The 24323-nt window shown below is 40.3% G+C and overlaps 1 protein-coding gene across 2 annotated transcripts; it reads left to right on the top strand.

Annotated features, from left to right (window-relative positions):
• The first annotated feature begins 1079 nt into the window (after window positions 1–1079).
• Window positions 1080–24062, top strand: armh3 (armadillo like helical domain containing 3). Of its 2 annotated transcripts, none has more exons than XM_086210853.1 (26): window positions 1080–1216; window positions 2195–2304; window positions 2389–2445; window positions 3522–3668; window positions 4791–4898; window positions 4995–5087; window positions 5172–5246; window positions 5505–5591; window positions 6746–6802; window positions 6897–6940; window positions 7461–7521; window positions 7679–7725; window positions 8217–8292; window positions 8595–8688; window positions 11599–11700; window positions 11907–11965; window positions 12058–12123; window positions 12373–12442; window positions 13253–13313; window positions 13431–13519; window positions 14402–14484; window positions 14745–14871; window positions 15917–15992; window positions 17586–17664; window positions 21203–21319; window positions 22563–24062. In XM_086210853.1, exons 2-26 carry the CDS (start codon window positions 2203–2205, stop codon window positions 22653–22655), a joined length of 2070 nt encoding a protein of 689 aa, XP_086066979.1. In that variant the 5' UTR covers window positions 1080–1216; window positions 2195–2202; the 3' UTR covers window positions 22656–24062. The 2 variants fall into 2 exon arrangements, with proteins under 2 accessions (XP_086066979.1, XP_086066980.1); XM_086210854.1 differs by having other exon boundaries at window positions 1099–1216; window positions 2212–2304.
• Window positions 24063–24323: the final 261 nt, after the last annotated feature.

Raw genomic sequence — 24323 nt, 5'->3', positions numbered from 1 at the left:
CAGTCTCTCTGTGTTTCCACAGATCCACCAGAGCCCCAACTGCCGCCTGCATCGCCCCCCCCCCCTCTTATTCCCTACTGTTACACCGGCCTGCGCTCCCCTTCCATGAACCAGTCTGCCTTCCAGTCCCCCATCAAGCTGGCTTGCTCTCCCTGCCTCCCCTACCAGAAGCTTCCTTCTTCAGCTGTTATTAACATTTCCGTGTTTCCCACATTTTGTATTGTAAACTGTTTTCTTGTCTGTAACAACATCTACTGCACGTCTGTCCGTCCTGGGTGAGGGATCCCTCCTCTGTTGCTCACCCTGAGGTTTCTCAGATTTTTCCCTGTTAAAAGGGTTTTCTATGGAGTTTTTCCTCAGTCGATGTGAGGGTCTAAGGGCAGAGGATGTTGTTATGATGCCATGTGAAGCCCTTTGAGACAAACTGTTTGTGAAAACGGGCTATACAAATAAAATTGCCTTGCCTTGCCTTGCCTTATTTTGCACAAATTATTTTGCATGGGTTCAGATAGTTGGGAGGTCACGTGACTCTGTAATCACTTACTTCACCTGTTGGTGCAAAGATGAAGCGTGAACCCGATGAAGCGTCCTTCACTAAAATAAATCAATAATTGAGATTACTAGTGTGCACTGATTTTTTTTTTAAAGCAAAAGGTGATGTCATTAAATATCACTTCATTGTATAATGCAACATCTCAGGCACATATGAAGTAGGAAGCCAAGTATTATTTATTTAAGTTATTAATTAGATTACTTATTTAAGTAATCACATAAATTAGAGATAGTCAAAAACAATACTTAAAGACATGAGCTGCTTGCTTTCGCATTTTCTCGATTTCCCAAAAGCATTTGTACTAGTTTATTGGTTGAATGTAGGGAGGATATAAAAACCAAACCACTATATATGTACTAATATATCGTGAAAAAAAACATGAGTATTAGAATGTATCTCGTTCATTCAGTTTATTTTTCCATTATAGAAAATTGTATACATTTAATGTAAGCTTCGAAAAAAAAAAACATGCCGTTGGACTTGGCATAGATGGGCCTGGTGAGCGAGTGTATCTGTGAGTAAACATGTCAGTGGGGACAACATGTGGGGTGTTGAGGCGCTGAGGACCAGCAGGCGGCTCATGTAGAGGCAGCAGTATGCTAGTTGCGGCTAGTGCCATCAGGATTCATGAACTCCATTTACACTTGATACACTTTAATTGAGGTAAGACCGAAAAAAAACCCAACCAAAGCAAACACATGGACAGATAATGCGACGCAGCAATACTGTTAATGTTCCGAGGCTGTCATTTCATCGCCAGCGCTACATTATTGTGAACATTCTTGACTCACAGGCTTTAGTTCGATAGCTTAGCGTTAGCAGGAGAGACGATAGCTGAACATTGCAGGATAATGAGTGACAGAGTCTCTGAAAAACGGAAGTGTTTCTGAACTAAATGTCGGCGGAGAAAATGTATTCGTCAACTTGACGATGTTGTTGCTCTTTGCCAGCCTGCTTTTGAACCTTGTTAATTAACATTGGTTCAAGTTAGCTCATGTTAGCTAGCTTGCTAGCAGCCCATCCTCTATTTACATGCGATCAGTTCTAGCCATTGTCAGCTGATAAAGAGTTGCATGCTAAACCTAATGGTGCTTGGAGCGTTGACTACTGAAGTAAGTCATTTATTTAACTCAATTATTTAACATTGCCTTGTCACTGTAATTTTTAAACCATTCTCTTGGTCACCCGACTGCTAAGAGATAACAACAACAGGTCAACCTGTCCCTCTGACACCTGATCAAAGATAGTCACTCGATGATTTAGATAACGTAATGATTCAGCAGGTGATTGTGTATTTGTTATTTATTAATTACTTAATTAGTTAGATTTTTTTGTTTTTTATAATAGGCTTACTGACTTTTCATATTAACATGAGAAGTTTTGTAAATATTAATTATGAGCATGCTGTCACTGTGCTGAGCTTAGCAGCTGAGATGGTCCTCTGACCCCCACCATAGAAAAGCTCTCTTCAGACAATTCTGGTTATATTGTGTTTTGTATTATTGGTACATTGTCAGTGCCAGTGTAATTTGTTGGAACCCAACCACACCCTAAAGTCGGGAGGAACTGGGAGCGTGACACCAACCTCTACTTTGACCTAAATTACTTTATATGTCTAGCGCACCGTGTCTCTGTTGTCAGACTTTGTCATGTCTCAGATGGAGAAGAAGGCAGGGTTGCTGAGGAGGACTTCATCCTCCAAAAAACCTTTGAAGGAGAAAGTGGTGCTGATGTATGATGAGATTTTTGCTGTGAGTATCTTAGTGGTTGATATCTGGTATAGATAATAATATTGTGTTCTCACATCAACCGTGTCCCGTCTGTTCCATTTTTAGAAAGAGGACCCAGCCAAAAACAACCCTCGATTCTGGGATGAACTGTTTCTGATGAAGGTACAGAAGATGAATTGCAACATGTGTTGAATAGTATTGTGTTGTGTTCTGCATTATATTGCCAATGTCTTCCAACCTTTGTTAACATTAGTATGCTGTCAAACCTGAAAAAGATGATGCATACAAACATATTTAGAATTGCGGCATTCCCATTTATTAGCATATTACGCAGGTGTCAACAATATTTCTGATTTACTGACATTCTGAGCACCTTGATACAGTATTTGTAGCTTGATGTAGGAAACCAGGGCTGAACGATTTATTGTTTTCTGATCAAAATCGCGATTTTAGCAAATGTGATCATGTGATCGTCTAAGCCTCGGTTTTTAGCAACGCCCCTGACTGACACAGGATCTGTTGAGCCCGCTGTTGAGCCATCTCTCTACCATCCCGTCAAACTCATCAGTGCAACATCAGGCAGAAACAGGATCAATTTATACCGACACTTGAAAAATCACCACCGGCATTTGCATAAGGAGTGCATGACGAAAAATTCCGGTGAAAAGTCGAGTGAAAATGACTCGAAATTGAGATTGACAGAGATTGTTAAGTGCTCCTGGCAATGTTGTCACATGTCAGCACTCATGTCTAAAACCATCAAAGGTTGACATGCTGGTTTTCTTGACACAAAAAAATCTGTAAAGAGTTATGTAGAGAAGATTTCAGGAAAGCAAATATTGTTGTAATTTCCTGTCATGTTTGTAAATGTCACTGTTCACATAGTGAATATTGCACAAAAGCTTGATTTAAAGAAGATCATGAATCAAACTGGAATCGCAATTTCTGCCAGAAAAATTGTGATCAGATCTTTTCCTAAAATCGTTCAGCCCTATAAGAAACTGTAGAAAAGCATTAGACATACAGATCAAGAGGATTTAGAAAACTAGATTAAAGCTGCACAGATTAATTTACAGATTAGAACTGTAAAAGTTGCTAACATGTATTGTATGCGTGACAGTATGCACTTTATTTTACTACACTTCCAACTGGCTAAACCGGTGGTGTGTTGACAGCAGAGAATACTTGATAGTGCATCTTGAAATAACTTCACCAACCTGTCCAACCTCTTGTTCCAGGTGAATTTGGAATACCTAGAGTCTAAGCTAGAGAGTGTAGATGGGGAGGAGGTTCAGCGAATCCAGGACAATATCAACTCTTTGTTCCACCACTGTGTCCAGGCTCTGGGAGAGGAGCATCAGATCAAAGTGGTCAATGCCCTGCAGGTAGCTACACTTCTGGAGTGCCTCCAAGATATTCCCGAGAACTGACACTGCTCATTGGACAAGAAGCGTTTTAGGTTTTCTAATTTACAGTTGGATATTTTGTCTTTTACGATTCAGCAATGAAGTTTCAAGTCAACAATTAAGTCCCAAATGGAGCAAGACTAAAATGCGCACTAGGGCTGCATAATGCTCCCCCATGGCTCACACACCTGTGTTCATGCAGGTTTATAAGATCCAGGTAAACCATGAATAAAATGGGTGGAATTTGCCTTCTGTTAGGGATGCACTGATTTCCCTGCCAGGGACAAGAATTGGCTGGTAAGTGTCATGTATTTCTGATTCCGAGCTGGTCACCTGCCAGCACACTGCTTCGCTGGGTATAAAGGAATATTTTTGATGGATGGTGTGTCAATCTGCACAGAGCAGATCGAGCAAAACAGTAAATCTTCACATGAATGGCATAGTCATCTGGTCAGTTTTCAAACTGAAACGCAGTTTGCAGGCTTCCGATTGCAAAAACAGACTTGAAAAGGACACACATCTCTAATTTCTGTGTTTTTCCCCTGGTCACATTCAACATCACGAACACAGTCAATGAACTAGAAAAAAATGACCATTACTGTCACAGAACAGCACTGAGTGATTCATCTCAAGCTTGTTTAAGGCTACTGCTATAGTAAAAGCAGGATGGAGGATGATTAAATTTGTTTTTGTTGTATTTTTGCGCCACCTCTGTTTTTCAAACTGTGTCTGAACGATGTTTAAGCGTTGCTGCTTGGAGGCAGATGGGTTGAATTTGTGGCCGAGAGTGAGGATGCTGAGTTATCAGTGGAGATGACAAGCCGTCTTTGTTTCAATATACATTGTTGGTAGTGGAGCTCTGACTGCTCGTCATATGTGTGTTCATAATTGGGAGCACTGGTAGTCCTGTGCAAGTTCCTGTGGTCATGCAGCATTTGTGTGCCCATCAATGCTGATTGGAGCTAAACTGGTCATTCAACCCGGGACTCCATGCTGATTAAAGCTCTTCCCAGTATAGGAAAAAAAAAAGGTCGAAGTGGGTGTTTTCAGGGTTTTTAGCCAGTCAGAGTGTTGATTTCATGACCTCTTTCTGTCCCCCAGACTCTCTGTGCACTTTTCCGAGGGGTTCACCAGAAGAATAAGTCAGCGTCTGGTTTTGACATCATCAACATGCTCATGGGGTTTGACAAGGCTGAGCAAAGGATGAAGGTATGTGGGGACATACCACCAGAAAGAATGTGATGTGTGATAGATACATGAAAAGATGTTGATTAACAGCATTTCCTGTCCTTGTGTCTCCTGCAGGACTTAATGGAGAGACTGGACAGCCTCCTTTGTGGAGACGGGTCAGAGAGTCTAAAAAGCCTTTGTCTCAAACTGTTGCTGTGTCTGGTGACGGTAAGAAATCCTAACCACAACATGAAATACTTTTGTCTCTACAGACTTTGAGAAATGTTAGGAAATAAACAAATCTGTTTGCAGGTGACAGACAATATCAGTCAGAACACCATCCTTGAATATGTGATGATCAATAGCATTTTCGAAGCCATTCTGCAGGTAAGTGATGAGCAAAATTAACCTTTAGTTAAAGTTTTTGCAATCATTGAAAAATGGTGTTTATTTTTATACTGTGATATCTCCCTGCAGGTAGTATGTATTTCACCCACTATTGTTGCACACCATTGTTTCAGACATCTCTCACACATCTCCCATATTAGTTTAGCCCACTAAAGAGCATGCTTTTAAATGTGTGCTGTGAAACTCAGACTTGTATAATGTTTTAATTTTAAACAACCGTTTTTTGCTCTTCCTCAGATTTTGTCAGACGTGTCCAGTAGAGGGCAGCATGGTTACGATGCTGTGGTCCTTCTGGCACTTTTGGTCAACTACAGGAAGTATGAGGTGTGCTGTTGTTTGTGCATACACTGTTGCAACCTGTTCTGTACTTGCTCATGTTAGTGGAAAAGACATTTTATGCAAGAGGGAGGAGTTGGAAGCATTAATAAAACCCCTTACATGTGGCATTGAGAGTGCATCCATTCTACCAACATCTCCCTCCATTCTGCGCTGACATTTATGTTGAAACTGCTGGGTTGTGTTCTGTCACAGCCGTAGCAGCTCGGTTTTAATGTTAAATGCACAATTGTGTCCTCTCCTGGAAGTCATTCAGCTAAGGTTTGGGAGTGTCTTTAATCATGCACATACATAATTATATCTCCTCCATGTTAAAGAATAGAAGGAGAAGTTTTACCTGTTGTAGTAATAGCTCATAAATTTACATTGCTCAATCCAGTCTGTCAAATCAGGTTTGTATGATGTGAGGTAAAAGGTCCATCCATGATTACATTAATCAAATATTTGTGCCGATGGATTATGAACATAGCATTTCTGTTTCTAATATGGATGTACAGTGTTTGAATTTTTTTTCCCCCAATCTGATATGTTGATATTTTTACAACTGATTTAGCTGATAGCCATTATCAGTGTCAATTTTATCTGTATAAAAACAAGTTTTTGTGATATTTACATACTGAAAAACACATGCAAACATTGTGAATGTTAAAAATTAAACTTGTCATTTTGGAAGGTTAAGTGTGGAATGAATTACCGGTAATCAAAATTTGTTAAAAATGGCATTAAGGCCTGCATTATGGCTAATGTCATATGTGCAAAGGTGCAAAACTTCATCTTGTATAAAGATGAACTTTCCCTCTATTGTCACAAATCATATTGCAATTGCAACACAAGTCAAAATAATCACAATAACATATATTTTAAAAATTGAGCAGCCCGAGTGGCAGTTTGGGAGTACACAAAAGGATGAGAAATACTGGATGGACACAACATGGACGCTTTTTTTTTTTTTTTTTTTTGACCTGAGCAAAATATGTATTACAGAAAACTGCCGGAAATGCTCGTCTCTTGATCCAGTATCAGTCAGCACACCCAGTTGTCAGTTGAAGCCAGCATTCTCTTTCAACCGATCATTAACGTCAAATTGTGGGTAAAATATGGAAATAAGGCTTCTAATCATATTCAATTTCTCTGTCTATCAGTCTGTGAATCCATACATTGTGAAGCTCTCCATTGTCGACGATGAGCCAACACTTGATGTGAGTATTTTGTTATTGTCCTCTTAAATTGCCTTCAGATCAAGCTTATCATCAAAGTGCTGCAGTTGACACCCTGGATGTTTTTCTCTCCCAGGGAATGGGCATGGTTGTCCACCAAGCTCTGACAGAATATAACAGGTGAGATTTAAAAAATTTCCATGTGTCAAAAAAGTATTTTTTATGATGTAGTGCTCGGTGTGCTGAGGCCACCGGTGTCATCAATTCAATTTGATGTTTCACGCAAACGCGCTATTTCTACTCTCCTGAAAAAAACCAGGCCTTTCTAGCCTCAGTTATTTATACCTGACAGTTTCCTTTGGCAGTCATGGTAATGTTTTTTGGATGAGGCAGGTTTTAGAAATTAAAATGCTGTTTGTGACGGAGGTCCTGTCTGTCTGTGTGCGTAGACGGAAACATCAAAGTGATGGATGACGGCTCTGTACAGTTCCTTGTTGTGTGTATAATCTAAATACCCCTCGGATAATAAATGGAAGAGTAGAAAGAGATATTGGGTGAATGTGTGTGTTTGAGTGGAAACTTCTATTTTTGCCTCCGCTGTTGTGTGGTCCTGCCCTACTTTAGTTTGTCAGTCTGTCCACTTTTTCATTATTTTACACTTCCTGGCCATCTTTTTTCTTTTTCCCTTTTCTGTGTATAGGCAGTACAAAGACAAAGAGGAGGAGAACCAGGGGGGCTTTTTCTCGACCCTCACTAGTATGGTACGCACCATATTTTTTTGTTTTGTAAAATAAAAAAACAAACAAAACATGTAAAAAGATTGTAATACATTTCTTTTGAATATATTTCGTATTCAAGGTCAAAGGGTTCATATCAGGGACGACTGATTGATGCCACTGTTTCTGCATCTGTCCACAGGTGGGCAGCATGTTTATAGCGGATGCCGATGAGAAACTCTCTGTGCAGTAAGTACCTCGTGTTACATGACTGTATGTTTTAGTTTGAAGACATCAGCCAACCCCACAATAACCGCCACATATGATCTCATAATTCAGCTGGATTTTAAAGCGCTAACATTTTGCCTGCTTGTTTTTATGTGATTTTTTTTCTTTTTTTTTAAGTAGGTGTTCTAACCGTTGTTCATTTAAAAAGTCATTGGGCGAAAACAAAACGAGGGAATTTGTCACCAAAGAGATTGAAACGTGGGAGGACACAATTTTATTTAGCAACTCCAGACTGAATGTACGTGTGTTTCATGACTTGTTGCCTGAAGCTGGTCGGTCATCCTGATCTGTCCTTGAATGAAAGTGAAGTGCTGACAAATGAGGTGACCAAACTGCCTTTCCATTACGTGAGCTTTACAGGGCAAACTGTTCACATTTACCAAGGTCAGTTTGATGTTTTATAATGTGAATGTTTTAGCTCTGACCTCTTATTCCTTCTCCTATGTCTTCAGGACCAATGAGGCGATTCTGCTGGCATTGTACGAGGCTGTGCACCTCAATCGCAATTTCATCACTGTATTAGCACAGGTATCTTTCCACATTGGTGCTTTTCTGCTTAAAATAATGAGAGAACAGTGGCTAAAGGCCCAGCTGAGTTTATTCCTCACCTGCTCTTCCCATAGAGATTCTGAGTTTATACAAATCTCAAGATAATGACTGATCTGCTGTATAAAGCCTCTCTCCTCTGACAGGCACGCTGTCATCTCCCTCTTTGCATCTTCCCTCCAGTTTACATTGTTGTTTGTTGTGTTCGTAACAGTGAACATAGGGCAGCTGGTCAGTGTGTGACGCTGTCAGTAACATCTTGCATGTCTTTGGTCTTCTAACAGAGCCATCCTGAGATTGACATCGCAGCCACACCTATTACCCCTACTCCAACCACACCCACAACACCACTTGGCACAACGCCGCCCTCTCTAGACAGTATGTGACACATGTTTTTACCTTCTTAGAGACAAAGATTGCACCTGACATGTATGAAGTGTCTGTGAAATTGCTTGATGAGAAGTGTGTGTTAGATTTTCCCTCTTATTGCCTTCACGTCAGTTTCTGAAATCACTTCTTTGGGAGGCAGGCTGCATGGAATTAAGACAAGAGAGACCATGTTAAACTGAAGTTGCTGCAGGGCACTCAAGGTTTTGCCTGCCATAGACTGTGTTTAGATGGACTGCAATAATCCAGCTGACATTATTCGCACTAAAACTGTATTTTGATGTGTTACTTAAAAGATATTCCATTCAGATTGCACTCTGGAATTTGCCCTAAAACCATCCCTTTCATTTTGCTATTGTGATATGTCAATATTGATTTTGCAACAGTCACTTGAATCAATTAGAGCTGCATCACAAAGTTCTTGGACTGTTGTATTTGAAGCAAAATGCTGTGTTAATGGTGTCTACTTGTATATAATGGACCTCAGTTATGCCCCCAAGATTGGAATACTGTTGTCTTTATTTGATTAGTGCTTACTCCTTCTTTGTCCCAATTGGATTATTATCTGACCATTGCAGTGAATGTAAAGATCATCAAAGTGGAAGAATTGGTTTGAATGTTTTAGAAGTTTATGTTTAATGGTTAAAGCAGAGCTGTCGTGCTTTTTCATCTTTTCTGACCTATTAATGTGGCTACAATGTCAGATACTCCTGCCAAAGAGTCCCATCATGAGGAACGTGCATTTTGAAGTAGGCCCAGCTGGATGTTTCAGCTGGCTTTGCACGCTTTGTTACCTTTTTTTTTCTTTCCCCCAAAGCATTTTACAAGGGATGTCAAGGTGTCCCGGATTCCCATGTATGGACATGATCTCTGCATGCACACAGCTCATACCCCTCCCCCTGCTCAGCTCCAGAAGTTTTATTGCAGCAAACAAGCTGGCAGCATAGTGTAACGCTATGCAGTGGCCCCCTGAAAATCTTTTTTCAGGTTTGAGGGAACCTTAACGTGGTTAAAGAGGCAAGCACCAGGCAGAAGTGGGTAGAGTTGTTTTTTCCTGGACAATAAAAGAAAAATACCTATGTGTTTGATCACAGCACTTCACATCAGACTTTTTTTATTGCTTTGGCCAGTATGAAGCTAGATTAGCGCCTAGACTGGACCCTAAAGGAAAGCGTTGTTCCATCATTACATGGTTGTGTTGAAGAGTCAGAAGCCCAAGCTGTAAATAACAATTTATCAGTGTCCAGCACAGGCCCATTTAGAAGTCCCGGGATGGTGACCAGTACATGGAGTGGAGGTGAAGGGGAGTCGTAAATTACAGAAATACATAAATTCAAATGCAAAATGCACAAAATACCAGGAAGAGAGACCGTGAGATACACAGCGCCCCGAAGAGCTACAAAGCTAGGTCAATGGTGATCAGCTGCTCTAGAGGATACCAAAATCAAGTACAAAAACCCCAAAATGTGTATAATGCTAAACTTTAAATGTTGTAATGACATCAGTCTGTCTTTTTTTTTTACTTGTTTTTATGTCTTTGAATTTCAAAATTACGGACTCATTTGTGAAACCGTAATCTTTGCCCTCCCAGAATGAAATGCAGGTTTATTCTCCCTCCGTTGCGATCATTTTTACTGTGATGCACTCTACTGTAACTCACTAACTGTGGTGTTCTCCACCTTGACTGAGCCCAGCGATTACTGTGGAGGACAGATTTAAGCTTGTCTACTGAGGTCTGTTTGTACAGATGCTTCCACACCACCTTATCTTTTAACTACCTTGAAGAACCTGATCCCCCCCTCCACGCATCCAAAGGGGTGGAAAATCAAGCAAAGGATTTCAAAAGCTTTTTTGTTGCTGCCTGAGTTTGATCTTTGTTTTCACATGCATTTTTGATAACTACCTAACCCCAGCAATCATGGTGACTCTTACTTCTGCTGCAAGAACAAACTCTCCAGCACACAAATGCAGGTTTGATAGAAGCTAGTTGCTCATATTCATATTTCATATACAATTAATGATATTTCTAATATAAGTTAATGACCTAATGATGATATGTTACTGTCAACCCATGTACCTAATCTGGGATCTCTCTTTGAAAGTTGGGTGCATGTATGTCACTTCAGAATTCGTGTTTCCACATGCAGGTCATTTGTTATGCACACACGCTGTATCTGTTAAGAGGTACATGTTTCTATCTCAGGCTCGCTCTCCCTTCGTGGCTTCAAAGCGAAGAGCCATTTTCTGTATGAAATATTAACCTTCAGTTCAGATGAAGGCTTCACATGCAGGGTACGTTCTTACATGTCATGGGAGCGTCAACCCCTTAGAGGGCTCTCTACTTAGACCAGAAATGGTTGCGCATGTGTGGCTGCAAGCACATGTCCGGAATATACCTCCCTGTGATGGAACGTGTCCTGACAGCGTGGAATCTTCTCTTCCTATGAGCTTACAGGCATTGCAAGGAAAGAATTGTTTCTGGGATTGAAGAGATTCAAATGACCAGCTCAACAAATGACCAGCTCATCATTTATCTATGAAACATGCTGTATGTTTCAGTGAGCAGAGATTTTTAAATGGAAGAAGTCTAGACAATACAGTGAGCTGTGGGAGCTACCATTATGAGAGAAAGACGTCACCTCTCATCATGTTGCAAATTGCTTGAATGAGCACTGTTAAACAGGGGACGCAGCTTATTTTTTGTTCTTCTTTTATGATAGTTTATGTTGAGGCTCTGGCATTTGTGATAATGTTATCATGGCACATGTTGTTCAGAATGATATTTAATCTGTTACGTTCATATACTCCCTCTTATCTGTGTACATTTTTGAAACACGATTACCCACAATTTATTTGTAGGAATTCTGCTTCAGTTTTATTTTTTGTCCCTTTGCTGTGTAGTGATGAACAACCCAGAGCTGCCCCTGGATCCCAACCTGCAGACCAGCAACCTTCTCATCACCTTCCTCAAGTATGCCTCTATTGTAATGCAGGATACTAAAGGTAAGCAAACTCTTTGTTTGTCCTGGTTACTTTTTTGTAATTCTTCACTTAGAGCACTCTCATGACAGGTGATTGGTACTGTACCCAAGCATGTTTCCCCCTCTAAATTCTGTGTCACTTGACTCCAGTTGATGGATAAAGTTGGTCAGATTTCTTACCAGCTTATGTTCTAAGTGCTAATAGTCAGTTTTTTTGTGTGATTTCAGACGAGCATAGACTCAACAGTGCCAGACTGTGCCTAATCATCCTCACCTGCATAGCCGAGGTAGGAGCAGCATACTCACCGTTCCATCCTAAACTTCCAACGGGCTAAGGGTCAGACTGTCTTTGAGCTAACTTCACCTTTTTGTGTGACAGGACCAGTATGCAGATGCCTTTCTACATGACGACAATATGAACTTCAGAGTCAATCTACATAAAATGGTGGGTTTATGGTCAAGAGTGAGTGACGTACATGCAGCTGCTTTCTATTCTTTGGTGATAAAACCTAAATACTTAAGGCTAATTTAGACTAAATACTCATTTTACAGATAAATACTACTGATTATAGTGCTTATTAAAACTGATACCAGTCAATGCTTGTAGTAAAGTGATAAACGCCACATCTAATTGTCTTCATACTTGGGTGTGTGTGTGTGTGTGTGTGTGTATGTGTGTGTATGTGTTCTGCAGCCCATGCGACACAGAAAAAAGGCAGTGGACAAAAACATCCCTTCACGGCCGCTTGTGTGTGCAGTTTTAGGTATGAAAACATTTTGATTAGGGTTCATATGGTTTTGCAAAATTTCAAAAAGTCATAGAATTTGCAAAATAATTTCCAGGCCTTGAAATTATTTTGAAAAATAAATAATACCTGATGTCATTCATGTATATGTGGTTCAGTTGAGATCAGCCAAGAAACAAATCTTTTGGTTAATACTGTTGTACTTAAAAACATTTTTATGTTGCATACAATTAATTCCACATTCATGCAGGTGAATTTGAAATGGATTTCTCAGTTTATTTTTCATGTGTCGACACTTGTTTCTGCTAATATCAAATCATGAATGGTAATCACTGAAATTAAACAGTAAAAATGTGAACGGACCCCATTTGAAACTGTTGTTTATTGAGCAGTCAAAACGATTATCAGCAAGGTTCGATATTCAAGGTTTTGGGTGTGATTTTTACCTGGCAACAGCTTCAAACCAGATGTTGTGGGAACATTCACCAGTCTACATTCAGAGCTGTTTTTCTTGCATGTTTTTTCATATTTTTATTTTAAAGGGGGCTGTAAAGACACAATGTAAATTCCCAGAGTTCCCTTGGCAGTTTATCTCAGCTACCACAAATAAACTGTATATCGTGGTTACATTTCTTTGCAGCTTATTTGAAGTTTTACACATTTTTCTGCCGTGTCCTGCTCAGGCTTTTAATTGAAGTGCTCTTTAACTTACATTACATAAATCTCAGATAAATGTGTTGTTTCATTTACCCATTGCTAATGTAAGATCAAATGTTTCATAAACTTGAATTCACTCAGTTTGTATCTTTCTAATTTTTCCTTGCTTAGATCTGATGGTGGAGTTTATTGTCACTCACATGATGAAGGACTTTCCCATGGATTTATACTTGTGAGTGCATGTTACACACACACACACACACACACACACACACACACACACACAGGTCATGTTTACCTTCTTCCAAATTCCTCACTCACCAGTTTTTTGTGTTTATTTCCTGTGCAGGCGTTGTGTACAGATCATCCACAAACTCCTCTGCTACCAGAAGAAGTGCAGGATCAGGTTACACTACACCTGGAGGGAGCTCTGGTCAGGTAAATGGCTTTTGCTCACTGGTTTGATTTACTGTAAGTGTTTGCAGGATTACAAACTTTTGATGCACTAGTTAGAGTAGTTGTAACATGATTGTAAAGTCAAATCTTAAAATAAATAATCATTACAGGTTTGAGTAAAGTTGAAAAAATATTGAAATTCTGTCTCTCGTGCGACAAATAACACTAGAACACAGCTCATTTTGATAGTTTTTTTGTGTTAAGTACAATTTTTGTTTGACAGGAGGTGTTCAGAATTTACTTTTTCCAAGCATTTTGGTATTTTAAAACATTAAAGAAATTTCTATTGGGTGTGCATCGCCACAAAATTTACAGCTTTTGCAAAAGAAAACAATTTCCTCCAGAGGCCAGACTCTCGAAATGTACTGCATCTTTGAGATGGGACAGTGAGTCTATGAAGAAAGGCCAGTGTATTCTGGTTACCTTTTTTTCCTGCCTGGTCAACACAAAATAGCATCACATTTCAGTTTGTAATTGCCCCTTCACACTGCGTCTAGTTAGAATACAGCTTTTTCTAATCAGACCAATAATCAGTTTAATTCTCTGTATACCGCTGACCCTCTCCTCCTGACGGATACCAGTGCTACAAAAAAGATAAATGTTTACCATCATTCAGCTTGTCTTAGATTTTTTTTAAAGACTGTTGTTCCATTGTGAGCTTGTGGTTTTATGGGTTTTATTTTGCTCTATAAAAGCTTGTTAAAGGGCTGGAATTAATGTTGAAAGGTCCTCCCCTCCTGTGTTTTCATTATCCACTTAATCAAGATGCACATAGCGGAAAGGCGAGTACTGTCGTGTGGCTTTTCTGGTAGAAGACTGGCAACACTCCGGGTTACTAATGTGTGCATGTCTCCTTCTACATAGCTCTCATCAACCTGCTGAAGTTCCTGCTGTCAAATGAGACCACACTGCTTGCCAAGCACAACATCTTTCATCTGGCCTTACTGGTGAGAAACACACACACACACACACACACACACACACACACACACTCTGGCAAGATCAGCAGCAGAGATTAATATGTCAGGGATGTGTGTAAAAGAAGGGCCAGTGAGGCCACTGTGCAAAATACCACAACCATCCACAAGATTCACGACTTCTCTTATTATGTGGTCACTCAAACAAAGAAACTGAGGCGTGAACATGTTAATTCCCTTTTGTGAACTGCTGTACTTCACTGGTCTGTTAAATGTGTTTCCCTATTCAGGTGGTGAATTTGTTCAACATGTTCATAACATATGGAGACACGTTTCTGCCCACCTCCAACAGCTACGATGAGCTTTACTATGAAATTGTACGAATGCACCAAGTCTTTGACAACCTCTACTGTATGGGTATGTTATTAGTCACAGCTGTTTATTAAACTCTGTAAAATATTAACCAAAGGATTACTCTTAAATCTCTATACTATTCAAATGATGCCAAATGTCTGAAGATCAGCAATGAAAGGTACAAAAAACACCTTAAGGGGAAGGGAACTGCAGTACCTCTAGCCTGATATTGTAGCGAGCATGTTTAATTCAGTAGAAGATAACATTTCCTCCACTCCAGCTCCATCACGCCATACATACTTGGTAGTACAGGGACTCAGTGCTTAACATTGGCGCCTCATACAAAGAAGGAGGTTGCAGGTCCTTTCTGTGTGGATATCGTATATTCTCTCCAGACGCTCCACTTTCTCCCACCCAAAAGACACAAGCTTTGTTAACACTCCTGTCCAATCACTGGTAGAAAGATCTTGAGTTTGTACCTGAGCGCTGCATGTGGCCACTTTGTATAGAATGGGTTAAACGAGGATGATGAATTCCTTCTTATCTATGGACAATGGCAATACAGACTTCCCTCTCGTTTCATGTATTAATTCTTGCTTTTTCGCTTTTCTGATCAATGTTGCTGCCTATTCCTATTGTTGACTTACCCTCAAAAAGGTGCTATTTGTAGCCGATCATGACAAGTCAGCCCTTGGTTGCTAAGTTGCCACTGTGAGTGGCTCCTTCACACGACTATATGATGGAACACGCCACCGCTCATCTATTGGCCCACTTCAGAGCAGTTTTAGACCAGCTGGTACAACCCGTGGCTTAAATTGATCTGTGCTGGCAAATGGAGTAGAATGGAACAAAAATACTGCCTCATAGATGTACTTTCTCTAAATTAATATAATGATAATGAGTTAGTTTTATCAAGGAAAAACAACAATTATTGTCTGGTTGTGTAAGACCCAATGATGAATCAGTTAAGTGAGAAAATAACCCTTGTTGAACGTAATTGTTGACAATAAATCTGAGTCTGAGTCTAATTGTCAAGGCTGAAATAACAGATAATCTTCTGTGTAAAGGCTCAGTGTGTACATCTGATTCAGTTTACTTTGCCTTTCAGTTCTAAGAGTGTCAACTAACACAGGCCCATGGAAGGAGGCTGCTAGTAAAGTCACGCATGCCCTTGTCAATGTTCGGTAAGAAAGCATGCGCGCGCGCACACACACACTCTCTTAATACACAAGTGATGTATGCTTAGAAGGAGAAAAGAGTCATATTAGATTGAAGGGAATTGCAAACAAGAATGTGATGGAGAAAGGTCAAAACAGTAACTTAAGTCTTTGGAAGTGTAATTTGGCTTCTCTGTCGCCAGCATAATCCTTTTATTTCCTTCCTCCCTTTCCTCCCCTAGGCCCCTCAGTTTGATCATTTTTAAGTCTTTATCTTTGTCACCCTAACTTCGCTCCACACTCATACGCTGTCTCTTCTCAGGCGTTCATTCTTGGCTATAATGGAAATCTGTAATGTAATTCCTCCTCCATCATCTCTTAGGCCATGATCCTCTGGGGTCAGCCTGGCTTTGAGGTCCCAAAGGGGCACCCATACGAGTAGTTTGTCCCTGTGGATCCACCCCCTCAACTGAGCTCTTAATAGAGCAGTGTGTAAGGGTTGAAGGGATGGTGGGAAGGAAATGAGATTGGAAAAAAATGAATTTTGGAAATAAAAGATGAGTAAATAAATGATTGGGAAGATAAAAACTCCAGGTAAATAATGTTTGATTTAAGCCAGTTTGACTCCCATCTAATCATGCCTCTATATGCTTGCTTCCCTCAGTAAATGACATCAAAATACCACTGCAGACAATTCTCTGCATTTTTGTCAACATAATGTATTTTATATATGATGCTCTCAAAGTTATTTCATCACATCAATTTGTATTTGAGCTATAAAACTGTTTACTTCATAGAAATTAATGCTAATGCTGGAAAATCTTGCCTCTGCATTTACATCAGAAACTCCCTGGTGAGCTCATACAATATGAGGCTGGCTTGGAGATGCATTAGAATAGGGGTGACTAGATAGGAGCCTGTCTGTAACTGGGCTTTTAAATGTCTTCACATTTGCATCCTTTAAGATATTAGTTGGTACCGCCAACATTTGTAGAAACTGGTTGCGGTTGTATACTATATGGTTAAAAATATGTAGACACCATTCATATACTTGTGCTATTGTTTACTTTGACCTCTGCTAACCTCCATTTTGATTAAGACCAGTGTAAATGCTCAATAGTGTGGTTCTCTTTTTCACTGGCTGTCTGCACTGAGCTGTCTAGTTCCTGATTTACAAATGTAAGTGTTCCTATAAAGGGCTTGATAGACGATAGGAGGCTTCCAAATGTGAAGAAGCAGCAGGAGACCAAGACCACTGTGCATTAGTCCACTAAAAAAAATGGTTTCATTAGTTCGGTGCAGTAGGACTTGGCTACTCTGCCCAGAGCCCTGACCTCAGCTCCCCCCTCGGGATGAGATGGTATGAGGTCTGCGCGCCAGGTTTTCATCCGTGCCCAACATCACTAATGCTCTTGCGGCTGTGTGGGAGCAAATCCCTGCAGCTGCAATCCAAATATCTGGTAATCTTTCCCAGAAGAGCAAAGCAGCTAACTTAGTATTCTTGGATTTGAAATGAATTTGAAATGAAGTGTAATATTCAAATCTCTCTATACTTGAAGAATGTATGTCCTTGAAAGAAAAAGCCCCCCAGTATCATGTCCTTGTGTTTCTGTCTTCAAGGGCCATCATCAACCATTTTAACCCCAAGATTGAATCATATGCTGCTGTGAACCACATCTCCCAGTTGTCAGAAGAGCAGGTAAAGACAAACACCACCTCTTTTCACACAACTGTGGGACATTTGGGCCAGATTATAGTGCAACATCGCCACATTTCAATCATCTTATTCATGTTCTGTTACACAGTTGAAAACCCTCCTTAAACAGTTGTGTTTGTTTAAGAGTGCAGGAGCTTCCCTTTTCCAGAAAACTGTTTTACTGACTCACCATTCTCCTCCACACCTGTCTCTCCAAGTGGATGTATTAAGTATTCCTTTTGTTCAAAAATCAGTTTATTAAGAGTCCAGCTTTTCTGCAGAGTCAATAACACCATCAAGCCATTGGACCGTGTTTTGAATCAGTTATTTTCCAATCATGAGCAAAACCCTGCATCTGGATGGTATCTGGTGGATATCATTACTGTCAAATCAGTGCAGTGGTGAGGATATAGAAAGAGGGATCCTGCTTTACAGAATGATAAGAGTGTGATGGATTCAGTCATTTCACTCCCCAATTACCACTCTGCTTTTATCTGCTGGATTTATTCACAACAAAGATGGAAGGAAGAACTTTATTTTGGTTAATGCGGTATTGCATCGTTCCATTGAGACGGGGGAAGAAAAGATGCGTCTCCATGAGAATTAGTTGTTTCCTGTTTTTTTTTTTTTTCCCCAAAAAAATTGTTAAAGCACTTAGACGTGCATTCATCAGAGAGCAAGCGCAGGGACTCGCCGTCTACAGAGAGTGCCCATTATCGTCGCCTTTAAAATAATCGCCTTCGTCACTTTTTCAGAACACACAAAATCCCGGAGACAAAACAATAAGGAGTTGATTTAAGCAAAAAAAAAAAAAAAATTGTTAAAAATGACTTCGGCAATTATTTAAGAAGGTGATTATATGTCTGTTAATTTTGTAGTGAGGTAGCTGGTGGTGTAATCTGCACGTCTACAGCTCCCACGAGGATAGGAATGGAACATTGACATAAAAAAGTCCCTTTGATTTCTATGCAGCTTCAGTTAAGAATTGTGTCCACCTGTTGACAGTATTTTATCACTTTAAAAGTCCTTGTTTCTCTTTTTCTTGTGTCGATGTTTGGATGGGGAGGGGATGTGCGCTTCCATCATTTTCGGAAAATCTTATCAATAAAGTTTGACCGGCACTTTGAAGTCACACAAGAGGAAGAACTTGCGATTCTGTGCTCCTGCAGCATGTTGTTACAGACCAGCACCTGTTTTTAGATGGTCAGTGTGATAACACGAGAGGTTGAATCTTCCTCAGTCTTTATTAAGTGTCCGTAGTTTGACCTTTTAGCAGTAAATTTGATGATGCAAATGTTGGACTCAGTTCAAAATTGCTCTTAAAAAAAAAAAGTTCATTTCATTGAGAGCTGAAAAGAAAGCTTGCTGTTGGTCATTTGGCCTGTTACAAACCAGCCAGTGATGACCGTAATGGCAAATAAAAAATCTCTGAGGACTCCAGGTTGAATATTTCAATCACACATATGAATAATGGATGTCTGACTGGACTGAAAGTAGTAGAAAAAAAATGTTTCGTTTTGATTGATCTGGACAGCCATCTGTAAATAGATCATGCATAATGTAGGATATAACAATTGTTTCAGACTGATGGACTTGTTGGAAAACATCAATAACTTCTGCTAGCAGCAGGAATTCTGCGGAGTTGAATGAATGAAAAATGTGCAACGGAACACAGGTATTCTTCTGTTGTCTACAGAATGTCCTCCAAACATCCAGAGGAACTTGATTAATAACAAGACTTAATTATTTTGTTCTGCTCTCATACCAACCTCAGTTTTATGAATGTAAATAATTCATTTGAGTTGCTTTGAAAGCTCAAATATTCGTCCGCTGGACTGCAAACACCTGTAGCAACGCCAGGGTAACCAGTCCAGTTGAACTCTGTTGTTGGACCGTCCCAGTTCCAAGTTTGAATTTTCAACTGGAACACCCACCGGAAACCTTAAATTTCCAGCCTGCGCTCAACGAGCCAGTACGTACGCGCGCGCCATCCACCTGGAGTGTCTTCATTCCCCACCCTGACAGGAGAAGATGGATGGCCTCCAGAAACGCATGCTGCATTAAAATGAGCCTCCCTTACACACAACACAATATTAGACTCCAACACACTCCAGTACACAAGCCTGCATTTGGATCTGTGCCCCAGATAAACACAATAACACTTTTATACTTCTGCTCCATCATGCAGAAAGTTGCTTAACTGAGTTGCCTGTGAGGAAAAGAGGTTTTGAACACATCAGCTGATGTTACCAGTCAAAACTCCTGTACCTCTATATTTCCAGTGAGGAGGAAGGAGAGATGGGGATGAGTGTTTTTATAAGACCCCCATCAGAGGGACAAATAAAAAAACCTATTATTTCGTCTCAGAGCGGAGCTGTAGATTTTTCAGAAGAAGAAAATCAAAGCTAGAGGAATTTCTCCTGCTCCTGACCCTCCTGTAATACACTGAAATGTGATGATTCAGCTTCACACAGGGCACACTGCCAGTGTGTTGCGTGTGAATACAGTAATTGGAACCAGACTTTCAGGGACATCGTTAGGGCTTTCCTATCCTGATGCAGGGCGATTGTGACATTGACCGCCAGAAGGCAAGTCTAAAGTTAATGGCACCGTATTCTTCCTGCTGTTGAAGAAATTTTTTAAACAGGGTCGCCATAAGCACTTACCACCATGCAGGGCAGCATCATTGATGACAAAAAAAAAAAACAGGATCGGCACATCCGGAATTTTCCAAGTGATTTCTTTACTGTGTTTTGAATTGATTGTGGGTTCTTTAATGTTTTACTTTTGAGGATCAGAGAGGTGGCTCAGTCGTAGAGCAAATGTGCATTAAAGCAGCAGAAAAACCCCCAAAACAACAAAATGGAAACACTCCAGATGAAAACCTGCTAAGATGCAGGCACCGTGGAAGATGACATGAATTGGTTTGGTTACATGCAAAACCCACCTGAGTAATTTAGAAGCAAATTACAAAGCCCTACTGATCACTGCACTTGTGCCCAGATCCTGTATAGTCAAACCTATGTAAACACTAGGACACGCCCCCAAATGCAGCTGTCCTATACACTTTTAAAGTTGGTATCATTGCGGATAAAAGCTTGTTTGAGACGAGCATTTGTGATTATTGAGCTTCTCAGGGAAGCATCAAGTCGTGCTGTAGCTTGTGCGTCAGGGCCGTGAATATTTATATTAAGTTGAGTGTTGCAGGGGCATTAATAGAATAATGAAAAGGGTCTGGTTAGTTCATGGCTAGTGGGTCTGCACTTGTCATAGACTTCTAACAAGTCAGCTCAGTTGGGGAAAAAGTGAAAGCTGCACAGTATCTGAAAAATATGGGAAAGCAAAAGAGTAACCATGGCCCAGAAAATGGATGATACTGAGGTTAGTGACACTACTGCACATGGTCCCTCATGAATAAAATGTTGTGATGAACTATTAAACAGAAATGAATATTTGACTGTTCTCTGACACGTCAGCCTGAGTCTTCAGTGTGTGATGGATCTGTATCATGCAACAGTTCCGTCATCTCTTGCCCTCTTAGGTGTTGGAGGTGGTACGGTCTAACTATGACACACTGACCCTCAAACTGCAGGATGGTTTGGACCAGTTTGAGAGATACTCGGAGCAACCAAAAGAGGCGGCGTTCTTCAAAGAGCTGGTAAGGGTGAGAGTGTAAGGGGTGTGTGAGGTCTAGCCAGAGTCAGATGACATCCCTGCACACCCAAAAGTGAAACGTGTCACTGATGACTGTGCTTTACTCTCTTAAGAAGCTGAGGAAGTGCTTCTGAGGACTGACAGAGAGAATAAGGGTTTCAGCTGCAATATTTTTTTAAAAATCTGGATTGTGTTCTTCATGCTGCGTTCAAGATTACCCAGAAGTCGGCAAGGAACCAAGCTCAAACTAAAGAATAAATAAATAACTGAGCAGACAGCCACGGTAATTTATAGTTAAAACAAAAACTGGTTTGTGTTTTTTATTTTATATATGTCCCATTTACAACATGAAAAATTGCGACCTTGAGACTGTATGTGTGTGCGTGCGCGCTCTGGGCATTGTCATACTTATGTCTCCTGAGTTTTTGACTTGTCCTGTTGTGATCAGACGACTTTACAGTGTTGGAACTAATCAAGAGTGAGTCTTCTCTTTCTTGCCCTCCGAGTTCACAGTGTGAACACAGTGACGTCTGAAGTCTTCTGGTTGGGGGTCCATGTTGTCTTGAACGCATCATTATGCCCCCACTCTGGGGACAGCCATGGGAGGGAGGCATTCTGTTTTGAGGTTGTCCAACTGGACATTCCTGTCCCATTCTTTTTAACGAGATAGCTCAGGAACACGAATGGAATTTCGTCTAATCCTGCACAGACATCCACTGGCATTGGAGGATAATCTGAAATCATTTTGGGGACCTCCCGTCTCTCCCATTCCCATGAGAACAAGATCACCTAAATACAATGGAATCGTTGCTTTTATTGCAGTTGTAGATCGTATTGTAAGATGCTACAATTGAAGATGTTGGACTTGAAAAAAAAATCATATTAACAATATTGATAACAATAAAACCTTTGTAGGTAAATCTTAATGTACTTAATACGTGTTTATTACAGCCCAACAAAGGTCAGAGGTGTGCAACCGTGATGTCGTATTTCTATTGTTCTAAGGTTGTAGAATGGGATTATCTGCTCCAGACTCTTGAGCGGATTGTATTTTTCCCCCAGTTGTTTGTTTAAGTTTTTGGAAAGTTTTGATGGAGTATTTTAGAGGTTGATAGAGGAGATTGCTCAAAACTAATCAAGAATACAGGCGGAGTTGATGTTGCAGGAGTGTAGAGAATAGAATGAGGTAGAAATTGTCTGTGTGTGTGTGTTAAGTCTCCTCTGATTGTAAATGTGTCCATCCACAGGTGCGTTCCATCAGTCTGAATGTGAGGAAGAACGTGTCTCTGAACACACTGAGTCAGGACATCTTGCTGAAAGAGTTCTCCACCATCTCCTGAGATGCACACACACACACCGCCTTGTCCTCCATCCAGTCGGACGCACACTGTACAAATTTTTGTGCATGTGGACATACTATCACAACAACACACTAACACAACCAGAACAATTGTTGATGGTTCTTTCTACAATTCATCTCAACTCCTCGCCCTCCTGTTAAAACTGGAACTCTCTCTTTGGATGGATGCACCTTGATGGGGAAACCTCTCAACTCTGACTTACTTCCCTTGTGATCGCTCGTGTGTGTGCGAGTGTGTGTGTGATCATTTAAAGTATGTGTTGCACTGGCTCCTTGTGTGCAATCTGCAGTATTGGCCGGACTGTTAACAGACATGAAAGTGTAGATTAACAAGAATTTTTAACCCAATGTTCATTCTTCTTTTTCTGCTGATGATGTTGTAAGTAGCTTCTGCAGTCCACACATAGAATCAATCTTCTCTGTGATTACTTCAGACGGTTCGGGCTTCAAGTGTTACATATTCTTGTTCTAAGAGGGCAGGTGAAGGAAACCCTTCTTCACTGTGGATAAGAACGTGAGAAAACTGATCAAATCAGGAAAATCCTGCTTGTATTAACTTATTCTCTCCATGTTCAATACAAGTTTTTGCTCAAGGATAGACACTTGTGACCAGTAATTAATTTGAATCTTGCGTGATAATGATATGTGATTAAAAACCTTTCTGAACAAAACTAATATTTTCTTTTGTATACGGCAGGCCACTTTCTTTATTACATTTGCAGGAAAAGACAACAGAGAAACATGGCTGTTGTATTGTCTCAGATGAAGTCTAAAACATGCAGCTTCTTCCATTCATCCCTCTTTCTGTCAAAATGATCTTCGGACTGGAAAATTTATGCAATTTCCCCAAGTGTAGGGTCTTCTTTTCTTTTATCTGTAACTCTGTACGTATATTTATGTTTGTTTGTATAAATAAAGTTTGGTTGCCCTCTACTCTTGATCGGTAAGTCAAGAAAAACTTAAGTATGCTGAAATCATTCTGGAATTTGTTAAATGATTACACACACACATGTTTTTCATTGGATTGATATCTGTAGCCAATGTCTTTGTCTTTATTCGCTTTCATGATTGTGTAGCTTGTAGCTGAAAAGTGAAGCAGATGTTTGCAGAGGGGATGACATCACACAGGAAGCTCTAATGATTTTCTTCCACGACCACATCAAGTTTAATAAGAAGGTGTTAAGCGCATCTACATGTGATTATAGAAATCTGATGAAATCATCCCCACAGAGCCCCTAAGGTGACGAGCAAAAGATAAAATAAATAGTTTTTCTATTTCATATTTTTGCTTATGTCACCCTAGGGCCTCCGTATCGTCCTGTAAAACTGGGTTCATCTCAGTTGTTCTGCCTAAACGTGAAATAAATAGACTTGTCTGTTGACCAAAAGAAAAGCATGAGAATTCATCAGGGGAGGAACATGAACGTGCACCCTGTGGTTTAGACGGTTCTCTCAAACAACGTGCGTGAATAAAAACTCTTTGTGAAATGTTTAATTTGGGTTTAAATCAAACTGAGAATGAAAAGTACCTGTATTCTGCTCCTGGCTAATGGACTACATTGAATCAGTTTATCTGAGAGGTGAGGAACTTGCTGGATCTGGTGCTCAAGCTCCCCTCATCTTGCCTTCCTCTCTCGTCCTTCCTCCC

Source organism: Aulostomus chinensis, chromosome 8 (assembly GCF_037954235.1).
Source record: "Aulostomus chinensis isolate RoL2024-O1b breed Wild chromosome 8, RoL_Achi_v1.0, whole genome shotgun sequence".
Taxonomy (NCBI): Eukaryota; Metazoa; Chordata; class Actinopteri; order Syngnathiformes; family Aulostomidae; genus Aulostomus; species Aulostomus chinensis.
This window is presented reverse-complemented; position numbering and strand designations above follow the sequence as displayed.